The following is a 14861-nucleotide window of genomic DNA, read 5'->3' on the forward strand; positions in this document are numbered from 1 at the left end:
TGTTTTGTGTGACCTCAATTACAAATGTGTTAATTGAAAAACAAGAACTCATATTTTAATGTAAACAAAATATTACACAATTAAATGTTTGCCATTTGTGAAGGTAAATAGTCAAAGAAGATTAGGACATGAGCTAAAATACAATGAAAATCAAGAATGGTGATTTAAACTTCTAGATCACCTGTTAGATCATGGTTACAAGACTTTACAGTGTGTTAGTCACACACTTCTTAGACTTCGTTTTTTATTACACATCCATTAACTTAATGTGAGGTTTAGTAACTCATGGATTACTGAACACCAATAAGTCAGGTAAAAATAAAATTACTGGTTGAAAACACACTTTGTGCAATTTGATGCAACATGTATTTGTAGTTCCACAAAAGAGGCTGAATTTTAGAGGTGTGTCACATTTGTGGGTTTAATGGATGCAGGAATGAATTAATTGGGGGAATTGATTCCCCCAATTAATTCATTCCTAAAGGAGAATCATCTTTATGACTCACTGCTAACAAATTTTAAAAAGCCTATTTATTTTGTAGAGGGCAGTTTTGTGTCTTATTTTGGAATACCTCATTGCAAAAATAACTTTTGAACAGGTAGACGGCTAGATAATGTGTGTTATTAGAAATAAACTTACCCCCAAATAATGCTGCTTATTTTTATTAGGACTATATTTTCAATTGAACTAGTAATAAAACCCTTAGGTAAAGTACACATAAAGGTTAAGATATTTAGTTCATATAGCAATAATACTAAATACTATTCCATCATATGAAATATTCAGATTTCTGCGATCATTTTGGGCTCCACTGAATGAAATAATTTCTGAAAAATTCTGTTAAAAATTTTATGCTCTTTCACTGCTAAATAATTCAAACTTTAAAATCTAGTCATATCCTTCTGTTTATTTCAGCTTTTTTATATCTTTTAGAGATTTAATAAAATCCCTTGTCAAATTTTTTGCTTGCATTATGCTCCTTTTCTACAGTTTTTCTCCTTTCCTTTTGCTTTGTTTTGCTGCTTCTGCCTATTTCTTTCATTTCAGCAAATCTTCTGCAATTAACTTCAAATGCTTCTGCAATTTTCACTGAAAATATGGAGCTTACAGCATTCACATTGCATTTTCGCAAAAAAGTTATTTTTAAAACAGGAAATTAAAAACTGTCTGCTACTTGAAAACTTTCAGGGGGAAAAAACCCATTATTTGTCTGAAGTTACCTGATAATAATTTACTGCAGGTTTATAATCAACCAAACAAAATTATGCCATAATTGAGAGTGATGGAATTAGATTGTTGCTAAGATTGGCTTGGTTAGTCACAACAAACAAAAGCTCTCTCATTTTTCCACACTGTATCATCATCATTAGTCACAATTCTGCAGCCAGTGGATGCTAATGGGAAATAAATCAGACACTCAGACAGCCTGTTACATATGCATGTTGAAATAATATGTTCTGTTATAGCAAGACCACAATAACATATGAGATGATGTGAAGGTAATAATTTATACAGAGATAAATGCACTGGATATCAGAACATCAAAACTGTCTTTCTGAAACAAGTGAAGAGATAAATAAAACATATTATATATATTGTTTATATACAGTACAGAACAAAAGTTTGGACACACCTTCTAATTAAAATGGGTTTTCTTTATTTTCATGACTATTTATAAGGCAAGAAATCCCACTTATTAACCTGACAGGGCACACCTATGAAGTGAAAACCATTTCAGGTGACTACCTCTTGAAGCTCATCAAGAAAATGCAGAGTGTGTGCAAAACAGTAATCACAGCAAAAGGTTGCTACTTTGAAGAAACTAGAATATAAGGGGTATTTTCAGTTGTTTTACACTTTTTTGTTTAGTGCATATTTCCACTTGTAGTTAAATAATCATTGTCAATGAGTTATATACTTTTTATAGGCCTGGATGTTTCCATACTGTCATCATAATTTAGTTCCTTCCACAGATTCTCTGTAAGAATTAAGTTTGGACTCTTCAAAATGTTATGTACTATTCAGAAAAGACATGTTTGGAAACGTTAACAGATTTCTTTAAAAGTAAAAGACAGCAGTATAAATCACTATATATATATATATATATATATATATATATATATATATATATATATATATATATATATATATATATATATATATACACAGTACAGACCAAAGGTTTGGACACACTTTCTCATTGAATTCAATGAGAAAGTGTGTCCAAACTTTTGCTCTGAACTGAGTACAGACCAAAAGTTTGGACACACCTTTTAATTCAATGAGTTTCCTTTATTTTCATGACTATTGACATTGTAGATTCACACTGAAGGCATCAAAACTATGAATAACACATGTGGAAATATGCACTAAACAAAAAAGTGTAAAACAACTGAAAATACCCCTTATATTCTAGTTTCTTCAAAGTAGCAACCTTTTGCTGTGATTACTGTTTTGCACACACTCTGCATTTTCTTGATGAGCTTCAAGAGGTAGTCACCTGAAATGGTTTTCACTTCATAGGTGTGCCCTGTCAGGTTAATAAGTGGGATTTCTTGCCTTATAAATAGTCATGAAAATAAAGAAAACCCATTTTAATTAGAAGGTGTGTCCAAACTTTTGTTCTGTACTGTATATAAACAATATATATAATATGTTTTATTTATCTCTTCACTTGTTTCAGAAAGACAGTTTTGATGTTCTGATATCCAGTGCATTTATCTCTGTATAAATTATTACCTTCACATCATCTCATATGTTATTGTGGTCTTGCTATAACAGAACATATTATTTCAACATGCATATGTAACAGGCTGTCTGAGTGTCTGATTTATTTCCCATTAGCATCCACTGGCTGCAGAATTGTGACTAATGATGATGATACAGTGTGGAAAAATGAGAGAGCTTTTGTTTGTTGTGACTAACCAAGCCAATCTTAGCAACAATCTAATTCCATCACTCTCAATTATGGCATAATTTTGTTTGGTTGATTATAAACCTGCAGTAAATTATTATCAGGTAACTTCAGACAAATAATGGGTTTTTTTCCCCCTGAAAGTTTTCAAGTAGCAGACAGTTTTTAATTTCCTGTTTTAAAAAGTAACTTTTTTGCGAAAATGCAATGTGAATGCTGTAAGCTCCATATTTTCAGTGAAAATTGCAGAAGCATTTGAAGTTAATTGCAGAAGATTTGCTGAAATGAAAGAAATAGGCAGAAGCAGCAAAACAAAGCAAAAGGAAAGGAGAAAAACTGTAGAAAAGGAGCATAATGCAAGCAAAAAATTTGACAAGGGATTTTATTAAATCTCTAAAAGATATAAAAAAGCTGAAATAAACAGAAGGATATGACTAGATTTTAAAGTTTGAATTATTTAGCAGTGAAAGAGCATAAAATTTTTAACAGAATTTTTCAGAAATTATTTCATTCAGTGGAGCCCAAAATGATCGCAGAAATCTGAATATTTCATATGATGGAATAGTATTTAGTATTATTGCTATATGAACTAAATATCTTAACCTTTATGTGTACTTTACCTAAGGGTTTTATTACTAGTTCAATTGAAAATATAGTCCTAATAAAAATAAGCAGCATTATTTGGGGGTAAGTTTATTTCTAATAACACACATTATCTAGCCGTCTACCTGTTCAAAAGTTATTTTTGCAATGAGGTATTCCAAAATAAGACACAAAACTGCCCTCTACAAAATAAATAGGCTTTTTAAAATTTGTTAGCAGTGAGTCATAAAGATGATTCTCCTTTAGGAATGAATTAATTGGGGGAATCAATTCCCCCAATTAATTCATTCCTGCATCCATTAAACCCACAAATGTGACACACCTCTAAAATTCAGCCTCTTTTGTGGAACTACAAATACATGTTGCATCAAATTGCACAAAGTGTGTTTTCAACCAGTAATTTTATTTTTACCTGACTTATTGGTGTTCAGTAATCCATGAGTTACTAAACCTCACATTAAGTTAATGGATGTGTAATAAAAAACGAAGTCTAAGAAGTGTGTGACTAACACACTGTAAAGTCTTGTAACCATGATCTAACAGGTGATCTAGAAGTTTAAATCACCATTCTTGATTTTCATTGTATTTTAGCTCATGTCCTAATCTTCTTTGACTATTTACCTTCACAAATGGCAAACATTTAATTGTGTAATATTTTGTTTACATTAAAATATGAGTTCTTGTTTTTCAATTAACACATTTGTAATTGAGGTCACACAAAACATCTCGTGTTCTAGCCATTTTATACAACAGGCATGCTTGTATTTTATTTATTTGTCCATGTTAAAGGTAGACCTGTTGGTCCTTTGTTACTCTTGTCTACCTGTCTCTGAAGCAGGGACAAAATTGACTCCATTGTTGTTGTTTCTTTGAACTGGCAGCCCAGGCAGTTGAACAATTGTATGTGTGAAAGGCTGACACAGCATGTGTAGAAAGGGCACAGCTATGTACTTTCTATTTTTTCTCATGATGGCTTTACTCACCTCTACCTTTTCTGGCTCTCTATTGTAGATGTTATTTGGCTTAATCAGTCCCTCCAGGATGTTGCAATGGTTTTTTTTGTGATTGTTGCTGCCAAAAATTACTGATTTTGCGGCAATTGTTATGCATGTTTTTAATAATGGAATAACATTATAACATGGTATACAGCTCAAAAAAGTCAATTTCACATAATACCAACCCCTTTAAAAGTGTTATCAGCTGGTGTTTTGGCAGCATTTTAAAATGTTGTCTCTCAGGAGTTTAAAAGAAAAGAAACAAATGTTCCACAAGTGAACTTTTGCCCTCTGAGACTCCAGCAAGCCATTCATGTCTTGGTGCTTACTTCCTGTCACATCTCATGCAGAGCAGCATGCTGACACGCACACACTCGTTCAAAGACGGTGGCCTTCAAGGTGCTATCACTTTCCATTGTGTCCTGTGTGATGGATAAATAGGTCAGCACAGAGAACACATTCACCATGGATTAGATCTCTTAGCGTCACACTGACTCAGACTTTTACACACATTGTTAGAAACTGTCGCGTGCACGCATGCAGCATGTTTGTTACATTAATAAAGACATGTGTGCACTACTCTTTCTTAATTTTTTTTTGTCTGCTGTGTACATAAGGCCAACTATTCAGACATTACCTCATTACTTCATGTGGGTTGTTTGGATGTCAAGTTACACAGAGAAATCCAGGTTAGAAGATCAGACTCATCGATGTTTGCTCACATCTGTCGCGTCCTGTTTTTGTCTTGGTGAGAGCTTCGTGTTATGTGTGCACAGGCGGGATTTTAGCAGTGTCTTCACAACAACAGCCTGAGAACAACTATACCTGAGCAAATGTAAATTAAGAACAAAAAGGAGAGGGTTTGTTGGTGGAGATGGATGTGCTGGATAGTACAAGAAAAGATTCATAGGCGATTAAATGGATTTTAATTCTGACAGATTGTTAGTTTATGAAATGCATAGTCAGCTCCTTTCATTTGGTTTACATCGCTTGGTGTAAAACAAAGACATATTGTTTAGATGGCATAACTCAAAGCATCTATTTGGAAAAAATATCTCTTTATATCGAAGCTTGCTGCAGGCCGAACCAATTAATTCCCGTTCTGTGTTTTATTTGAAATGTTCAATTTCACTTTAATTTATTTTATAAAATGGATGTCAACAAAAACACTTTGCTGCATAGAGATGATGACTCAAGTCATGCACAAATTGCAAAAAATAGACCTTACTTAGTCTTGGGCTTGAAGGCCTATAGACTTAGTTCAGAGTCAATACCTCATAAGCAATCTTTCTTATGTAATTAGCAGCGAAAGTAAGTTAAAAGGTAGATTGTGTGAATGAGTGCTTAATGTTGTATGTGCCCATTCAGAATTTTAATGGGGTAAAAAAGTATTACCTTATTCATTTTCAAAATGATTCACAAACATTTTTACATATTTAATTGAATCTGAAGCAAAAGATGACAATCTTAAAGGTTCGTTTGTGAAAATAAGCTGAAGGATAATGATGTATATCATAGCTTGTAACATGTCTTTCAGATTCTATCACTTCGGTTTGGGAGAATAACTTGAACCCAAGAGAAAAAGACTTTACCCTAGACATCAATCTGGGCATAAAGATCAGACCTTGTAAAGATCTCTGTTACTGAGACCAAAATCACAGCAGATTTTGGTCTCAGTAACCAAAATCTTCTGGTTACACTTGACAAAAATGTTCAAGCCTTTTCAAAGTGATTGTTAATGGTAACGATCCTCTGGGCAATCAGTAATAGCAATTCAAAATGACATTTGTTCCATGTATGTAAGTGTGCACTGTGCAGTTCTTTCTTCCTTTTACTTAATTAAGAGACAAACTGAATAAAGTTTGTCGATCACATGATCCCTATGATGATTCCTTTGTGACCATATTTCCAGGTGATATGGAGGAGTTCGAGGCCCTGTGGCTGACAGGAATCTGTCACAACGAGAAGAACGAGGTGATGAGCAGCCAGCTGGACGTAGACAACATGGCAGGGGTCTTCTACATGCTCGGGGCTGCCATGGTTCTGTCACTGATCACCTTCATCTGTGAACATTTGTTCTACTGGCAGCTGCGTTTCTGCTTCATGGGCGTGTGCTCGGGGAAGCCCGGGGTCACGTTCTCCATCAGCAGAGTGAGTGTTCCCAGATTTTATTTTAGCTCTGACCTTTGTCCTCCTGACAGAAAGATCACAAGACCAGCTGTTTTGAAGCCACTGGCCATGGTTGAAGTATATCAAGTCAGTCAGGTGGATGTGATGACTCATCTGGTTTACCTGTAGCTTTTACTAGTCTAGACAGCTAAAAATACACAATATTTATCTTTCACTTCACATAAAAACCATTTAAAAATCTGAATTGCTGTTATTAGGTTAGCTGGTGTATTGGCACATCTGGTAAAGATGTAAATCAAGCCTCAAAGGTTTTACTGCAGCGGTATGATCTCAAAATAAAAATAAAAAATTAACTTTTTTTTCAGTGGGAAGAAATAATTGTGCTTAACAAATAGAAAAGACAAACAAACTTTCTAATGTGTCGCCAAATAATTAAGGTAGGCATAATAAATATCCAGAGTGTGAGAAAGATCAGATGTGAAGCAGAAACAGTTTGGCTTCATCTCATCTACTCAAATTAAATGCTAGATTTTCTAAACTGTTTTGTATGACATTATGGGGGAATAATTTTAAGATTTAAGATTTTAGACACATCTCTAAGTAGGGTTGTGGGGAAAGTTACTTTCTGGCACAATATATGTACTAAATTGAGGTACATATACACTTTACTATTTTAGAAGTCTGTATATTAGAGCAGTCAGTGGACATGAAGATGAATTACAAACTCTTTAATGTATTTTAGCCTGTCACAATCCAACCACACCCATCTGTGTTTATATAGTTAAAGCAAATGTTGCAGCAGTCTGTGAGACCACAGCCCTTACACAGGTCACACAAGATGACAAGGAGGCATCTCAGGTCCAACTTGAAAGTGTTTGGTGAAAAGTAGTGAATTGTGGAATAGTTAGCTGAGATGAAAAGGAGCTTTAGAGAAAAAAACATTTTAGTCTTTGCCCAGTTCACACAAGTAAATTAGATCCATATAAATGATCCTTCTATTGTGCTTGATTTGCATAATGTTACCTTTCAGGAGGCAGAGAATTGCTTTGTACGAATTATTCATAGCTGGTTGCTGGAGTAAAGGCCACCAGTATTTATGTGTTAAGAAGCAAGGCCTTTCTAATTGTAATGTCATTTAGTTTACACCCACACTGACTAAAGTGAAGGACCTTAGACAGAGATTGCTTTGAAAAACATGAGAAACTGATTTTGCTTGATGAAGTACTTCCTTCTCAATCAAAGACACAGTTCAGAAAGGGCAACCAATTACAATTGTTTCAGGACATATTTGCTAAAGACTGAAGCAGCAATCTAAGATTGTTAAACATCTATGATAGTTTAAATGCAGTTTGTTTTAGTGGAACGCATGAGCAAGTACAGTAGCATGGCAGTGAAAAGCTATTGATACTGACAGAGTTAAAGAGATCAGGTAACAGAAGAAGTGATAAACAATCACTCCAGTGACAGAAAAATAGAAGTGTGCTCACGACCTCGGTCCCATTACCTTTCAGCCAGAGAAGCAGTAGATGAAGAGAGATAAAGACAGACAGCCCCATTGGAGCAGCTGTCGCTCATCAATACACCCTGAAACCAAGATTAAAAAAATACAAAGGGGGGATCAAGCCAAGAGAGAAAAGAGGGTTGATGGCTAACAATTATGAATGCAGCTCAGTGATGTGGAAAGTGACTAAGAGACAGACAAAAACTGTTTCTGACAAGTTGACGCCTTCGAGGAGCATTGGCCAGCGCACTCGCTGGTGGGCAGTGTGTCGTCAACCTTTCAGATTTGACTGTCGCCTTGACCAGATTCTCGCAGCCTGTATTTGAAGAACATGTTTGCTTGACCCAATAACAAACTAACCATTTTACCATTCATCAAAAGCCACACACTTTTTTGGGCAATGGCAGATTACATTTATCAGACATAATATTATGACCACTTTCCTAGCAGTGTGTTGGGACCCCTGTTACAGCCAAAATGGCTAACTTTTTGAGATGTGGACTCTACTAGACCTTGGAAGGTGTGCTGTAGTATCTTGCACACATGAATGTTAGCAACAGATCCTTTAATTTAGGTATCTCAAACTCAAAGCCTTAAAGGCCATTTCCCAGCAGCTTTTAAACATGTCTCCCTGTTACAGTCAAATTAAATAATTAGGTCAATGGCAGGGCTCTAATCAATTGTTTGAGTTTGATCTAGTGAGCCAGTTACACATCTAATTGTTACAAGACACCAGCAACATTTACCAGCAATGTACTGGAGTTTAAGATGCCTCCTTTAAAAATCTATAAGGTGATATTCACTTGTTTCCACAGACACTTAATTGGATAAAGATGTGGACGTTTCAGAATTCAAGTTAATACCTCAAAATTGTTGTGGTCCTAAAAATCATTCTTGAACTAGTTTAGTCTTCTGGCATGGTGCATTATGCTCTGGAAAAATAGAACAGACATAATGTAAAGCTGTGTCCATGAAAGGGTGTGTATAGTCTAACACTATACTTGCCCTTTCATTACTTTGTCTTTGGTTCACGACTATTTCTTCCTTTGACTGTTTTTCATAGACACTGATCACTGCAGACCTCTAGGCATAATATATGGCCCTTGTAAAGCTCTTTTACATTTTTACACTTCCTCGTCTTTTCTGATTCTTAAGGACCAAATTTGAAGGCAAAATGTTTAGTCGCCATTGAATATATCCAGCCCACCAATAGTTTGCAAATCCTGTTGTTTCGTTCAGTGGTCATAATGTTATGCGTCATGTGTTTATGCAGACGTTATTTAATCAGTTTCTCACATATAAAGAAGGTTAAAAGGAGCTCCTTGGCAGTGATTTATTTTACTGTTTAGTGTAGGGGAACATGTAGAACTCTTGTGTAGCAACGATGTACTGTGAATTCAGATTACATTGATTAATCCTATTGATTTGTGGTCAAAACCACAAGCTTAGTGCTTCTTGTGTGGCATCAATCAAGACACTGATCTGCTCAGTGAATACCTGGTCTGTTATATGTTCCCGAGCCTTGAACTGCAGCTAAGCCAGTCCATATTGTTCCCCAGAGATGATTCATTCATGAACTTAGATCCTATAACTTTTTAATAGAGTAAACATATTCATAGTCAGAGAGAAGACGGCAATGCATTAACTTCTCTTGTTTCTGTTTGCCTCTGTCTGATGTTTGTGATTCTCTCTCTCTTTCTGTTAAAATCTTTCTGGTTCTGTCTATTTCCACTCATTTTACTGTTTCCTTTCATACCTTGCTCACACTCTCTTTTTCCCCCTATGGTCTGTCTCACCCTGTCTTTCTCTCTACCCTCTTTTTCTTCAATTTTCACTCTCCAGGGTATCTACAGCTGCATCCATGGGGTACATATCGAGGAAAACAAGTCAACCATTGACTCACCATCTTCTACCATAAAGAAGAACATGAACAACACCCACTCCAACATCCTACGGTTACTTCGAACTGCTAAGGACATGACTGCAGTCCCAGGCGTTAATGGCTCTCCACATGCAGCCCTAGAGTATAGCCACAGTAGCCGTGAAGCGGCCATCTATGATATCCAGAAGCACCGGCATAGCCTGGTGGGTCACCCTGCAGATTGTAAGTCTGCTCCGCCCTATCTTCCAGAGGATCCCATGTTCAGTGATTATATCAGCGAGGTGGAGAGGACTTTTGGCAACATGCCCCTGAAGGACAGCAACCTCTACCAGGACCATTACCGGCACCACCACCCGGCCTCGGCTCTGGGTATGTCCGGCCCCCCACCCAATAGGCCGCGTAGCTTAGGCAGCGCTAGCTCATTGGAAGGTGGCATGTTCGATGCTGACAGTTTGGGGGGAGGGGTAGCACCCATTTTCACCACCCAGCCCCGCCCCTCAATGACTCACAGGAATACAAGTAAATTTGACCTGATTGCAGGCCACGCCGCTGCAGATACCAATCAGGGTGGGTTCAAAGGAAGCAATGTTTACGGGAGGTTTTCTTTCAAAGGAGGAGCATCCAGCACTGGGCTCATCGGGGGACACGACAGGTACTGTGGTGGGGGAGGGGGAGGCTCAGGGGGTGACGATGGGAATATTCGCTCTGATGTGTCGGACATCTCCACGCACACTGTTACCTATGGAAACCTGGAGGGCAGCACCAAGAGGCGTAAGCAGTACAGGGACAGCCTGAAAAAGAGGCCAGCCTCCGCGAAGGTCAGACGGGAGCAGGACGAGATAGAGCTGAACGCCTTCAGGAAGAGACCCCACCACCACACCGTCCACCACCACTTCCCCCATGGGCCTCTGGCACACCGCCCGGTCTCACCTCCCCTGGAGCGGAAGAGGGGAGGAGGAACGGGTAATTCTTCACCTTACATATTCCGCAAAGACAAAGACAACCTGAGGGATTTCTATGCGGACCAGTTCCGCTCCAAGGAGGGCAAGGCCAAGTGGGAGCAAGAGGGTGGAAGTGGAGGAAGCGGTGCAGGCGGTGGTAGTGGTGGTGGTATCTGTAAAAGCTTAGTGCCTGTGGAAGACTTCCTCAAAGGTAAAGGGAAGAAAACAGAGTGCAAAGGTGGCATTGGTGGAATGTCAGCAGGGCAACAGGCTCATACTTGCTGGGAGAAAGGAGTTTCTGGCCTTGGAGGGGGAGGAATAGCAGGGGGTGACTGGGAGTGTCGTAACTGCCACACTGTTTGTCATCACAGTGGAGGAGGAGGCAGCACGTGCTCAGCTAGTGGAGTTGGGGGGAGTGGCAGTCGCCCCAGCTCTGCTACGCTCTGCAAACGCTGTGACTCCTGCAAGATACAGCCAAGCAACCTTTATAACATCAGTGAGGATAACAACATGATTTTTAGTGGTGTGAAGAGCAGCATAGGACCTAGTCAGACACCGACTCAGACACAGCGCAGGAAACTAGGGCCAGGTGGGAAGGTGTTACGGAGGCAGCACTCTTATGATACATTTGTAGATCTGCAGAGAGAGGGAGCTGGTCGCATGGGTGGGGTTGGAGGCGGTATTGGCGGGCAGTTTGTTCAGCCCCGAAGTGTGAGTTTGAAAGAAAAAGACCGTTACATGGAGGGCCCCAGTCCCTATGCACACATGTTTGAGAGATATTCGGGTGAAAGGGAATCTCCCATGTTTGGAGGAATAGGTGGGGATAGAGCAGCAGGAGGGTCCTCCTTCAGTTTGTACCGTGGAGGAGAAGGTGGGTTGCATCGACGTTCAGTGGGGGAGAGAGACCTGAGGGACAGAGACAGAAATATGATGGGAGGAGGGGGCTGTGGTGGTGGTGGTGGTGGTGGTAACAGAGGGGCTGGGACTTACTCCTTGTCTAAATCTCTTTACCCAGATAAGGTGAACCAGAACCCCTTCATCCCAACCTTCGGTGACGACCAGTGTCTATTACACGGTGCCAAACCGTACTACATCAAAAAGCCACAGACGCAGCAGCAGCAACTTCTCAACAACAGCCGAGGAGGAGGGGACTTCCGCGGCTCCATGGGAGCGACTTCCTATTTGCCCGCATCTGCCACAGCTGGGGTGATGTCCAATGTGGCCACAAGGTACCCCAAAGAGCTGTGCCTGGGTGGGGTGGGAGGGCCCATGGGGAACCACCACGGGGCCAACAAACTGCTGTCCGGAGGCAGGGACACGTTAGGTCTGGGACAGGGACAGAGACCCTTCAATGGTGCCAATGGACACGTTTATGAAAAGCTCTCGAGCATTGAGTCAGATGTCTGAGACTGGTCAGAGGAAGAAAGGGAGAGATAGAGAAGATGAAGTGGGTGAAGAAAAGAGTGGAAAAGGACAAAAGCTAATGACTTCTCTATGTGAAGAGAATGAGGGTACACAACAGTGTGTGTTGTTCTCGGTCTTCTAAAAGGAGAGGTTCTGGACAAAACACAGGGGCCTCTGCCACATAAAGTTTGGCAAAGTTCAAAGTGAGAGAAGTTTTTAATGAGACGAAAGGATTCTGGTGCTGCTCCAACGCTTGAGCGATCTGAAGGGAAGAGAAAGGAGGGTTGGAGGGAGTGGGAAAAGGTGAGATCAATTCTCCAGGCTCTGCTCTCCTCACATCCTTATGGTCTTTCCCTCCTTCCTGCAGTCTGTCCAAACATTTTGTTTAGCAACTGATATACAATCATGAATGAGAAATCTACACTTCTGCCGAAGTAACAGGGTAAACTAACAATAATTGTATTGATGATGTTAATAATATTATTGAATATTATTCTAGTGTTTAATGATGATGATCAGTTTGTATTGTTTTATATTATTATTACTATTATTATTATCATTATTTGATTTATTGAAATAGTTCATGTTATATATTTGTATGATCTTAATTCTTTCTTAGTTCGCCAACATTACAGGAGGCTGGGCAACAAGTTCACTGATATTTGTTGGTTTTCTGTATCTTCTTTCCTATAAATTCTTCATGTTTTACTTTTTTAACTTTTCTTACTTTGACTGCAGTGAATTGTATGTAAGAGGCATGATAAGCTGAGAGCATTAAATGTACTTTTAAATTTGTGATAATTTTTTTTTTCAACTGCAGAATCAACATCATCATACTGATTTGCGGTTTTTGTTACTTGCTTCGCCAGTACCAAAAGGGTTTCTCAATTTGCGCTGGATGTGCCTTAATGGGACTTACACTGATTTTCTATCCATTTTCTTTTGATAGGAAGATCCTCTTGCAATCAGTCAACTGATTTGGGAGCAAAGATACACGAGAAAAACATTCAATATTATAGTTTTAGTTTCATCTGCTGCCATTAAACTAAGCTTGCAATGAACAAATTGAAAGACACCATGGGCATTAGATCAAGAGGAAATATATTACAACATTCCTTTATTTTTAACACTTCAGTTAACATAACTATGGGAGACTTATTTTATTTAAATAATGTATTGAACCCAAGCTCCTTATACGAAATGTTCAAGAAACTACCAAAGTCAATATAATCTTTATCGCTTAAACCACAGAGATCTAGCATTACTTACTGTTTTTATACATTACAAAAAATATTGTTACACATTTATTTTAAGTAAAATCAGAAATAATACTTAGTTGCAATGTATCAGTGAAGTTGCAATGACACATTGCAACTTCAGAGTGCATAAAGATAACGAGGCTACTACAGCCACATGCCAGTATGGGAATAAAGGCTGGAAAGAGTGAGATAACAGTCCTTCTGGTTTTTTCTAAAGATAGTAAAATGACTTGTCCAGCACCTCTGAAGTTTACTAATTAATATTGAATAAGATAGTTTTGTTTGCAAGTTTTAAAAAAAGAGCAAAATATTGCTGCCTATACATCAAGTATATAAGGAGTGATCCAAATGTTAGTTGTGTAATGTTAGTTGTGTAACTGAAAAACACATGAGCAAACATTATGATTTGTCCTGTGCTGGGACAGGGGGACTCCAACACCATTGACTCTTTAAGGAAATGGCTGCTTTATTATTCCCCAATTCTTGAAGATAATGGTAAAAATAGACCATAGCTGTTCTCTCAGTCGGTGTCTGCAAAGTGTTTACTTTTGCAGATGAAACAATCAAAATGTTGTCATTTTCTAGGCTTTAGTTTTTATAATGCTTTTACCTGCTGATACCAATATTGACTCATTGCAATTTCTCTGTAAAAGCTCTAATATAAAATATCTAAAATATGTCTTTAGGTTTTACTCAGTTTGAAACCTAATGAAAAAAAATTGAAAAAAATTTCAAGCACTAAAAATCTGCTACAATTAGCCTTTTTTATTAGCTTTATTATATAAAAATAGGTTATTATAAGTTATTTTAAGAGTCTCATGCGGCTTCAGTGTCAGAGGCTGCAGAAGCCATGTGGCTGGTGATGTCACTTTGTGCAGCAACTCTTGTCTAACAGTGTCTGTCAGTATCAGGACTGTGAGTTATTTGGTATTTATTCTGGGGTCATAATTTCTTGTGCTTCACAAATTATTACCAAAATTGGAATTAGAAACACAATCAATGGAAATGTGGTGTAGAATAAAATCCTCAAAGAAAATTAGGGTATGTGAGGTTTGAGCAGGTTTGTGATTTTTTATTTTGATACTTTTTATAATGTTTACAAGTCATTTAACCACAGGAGAAATAAACCTGTAACCATTGGCTTGTACTGAAAGTCATGAAACCTGGAATTAGGTTAGGACAACTGGCAATGAGTGGGTGCAAAACAAGGGTAAGAGTTACCATTGTGTTA

At 38.1% G+C, this 14861-nt stretch overlaps 1 protein-coding gene across 2 annotated transcripts; it reads left to right on the plus strand.

The window, feature by feature from the left end:
- The first annotated feature begins 5656 nt into the window (after positions 1-5656).
- On the plus strand, positions 5657-14250 carry LOC116716144 (glutamate receptor ionotropic, NMDA 2B-like). 2 transcript variants are annotated; one of them, XM_032557019.1, is made up of 3 exons: positions 5660-6664; positions 9987-10989; positions 11983-14250. In XM_032557019.1, exons 1-3 carry the CDS (start codon positions 6431-6433, stop codon positions 12372-12374), a joined length of 1629 nt encoding a protein of 542 aa, XP_032412910.1. In that variant the 5' UTR covers positions 5660-6430; the 3' UTR covers positions 12375-14250. The 2 variants fall into 2 exon arrangements, with proteins under 2 accessions (XP_032412909.1, XP_032412910.1); XM_032557018.1 differs by having other exon boundaries at positions 5657-6664; positions 9987-14250.
- The last annotated feature ends 611 nt before the right edge of the window (positions 14251-14861 follow it).

Source organism: Xiphophorus hellerii, chromosome 24 (genome assembly GCF_003331165.1).
Source record: "Xiphophorus hellerii strain 12219 chromosome 24, Xiphophorus_hellerii-4.1, whole genome shotgun sequence".
Classification (NCBI taxonomy): domain Eukaryota; kingdom Metazoa; phylum Chordata; class Actinopteri; order Cyprinodontiformes; family Poeciliidae; genus Xiphophorus; species Xiphophorus hellerii.

Excerpts from the sequence above, each read along its gene's own strand:
- LOC116716144 (XM_032557018.1), top strand. The coding sequence starts at position 6,431 with ATGGAGGAGTTCGAGGCCCTGTGGCTGACAGGAATCTGTCACAACGAG. Across the intron at positions 6,665-9,986 it reads TCACGTTCTCCATCAGCAGA|GGTATCTACAGCTGCATCCA; the intron begins GTGAGTGTTCCC and ends TTCACTCTCCAG.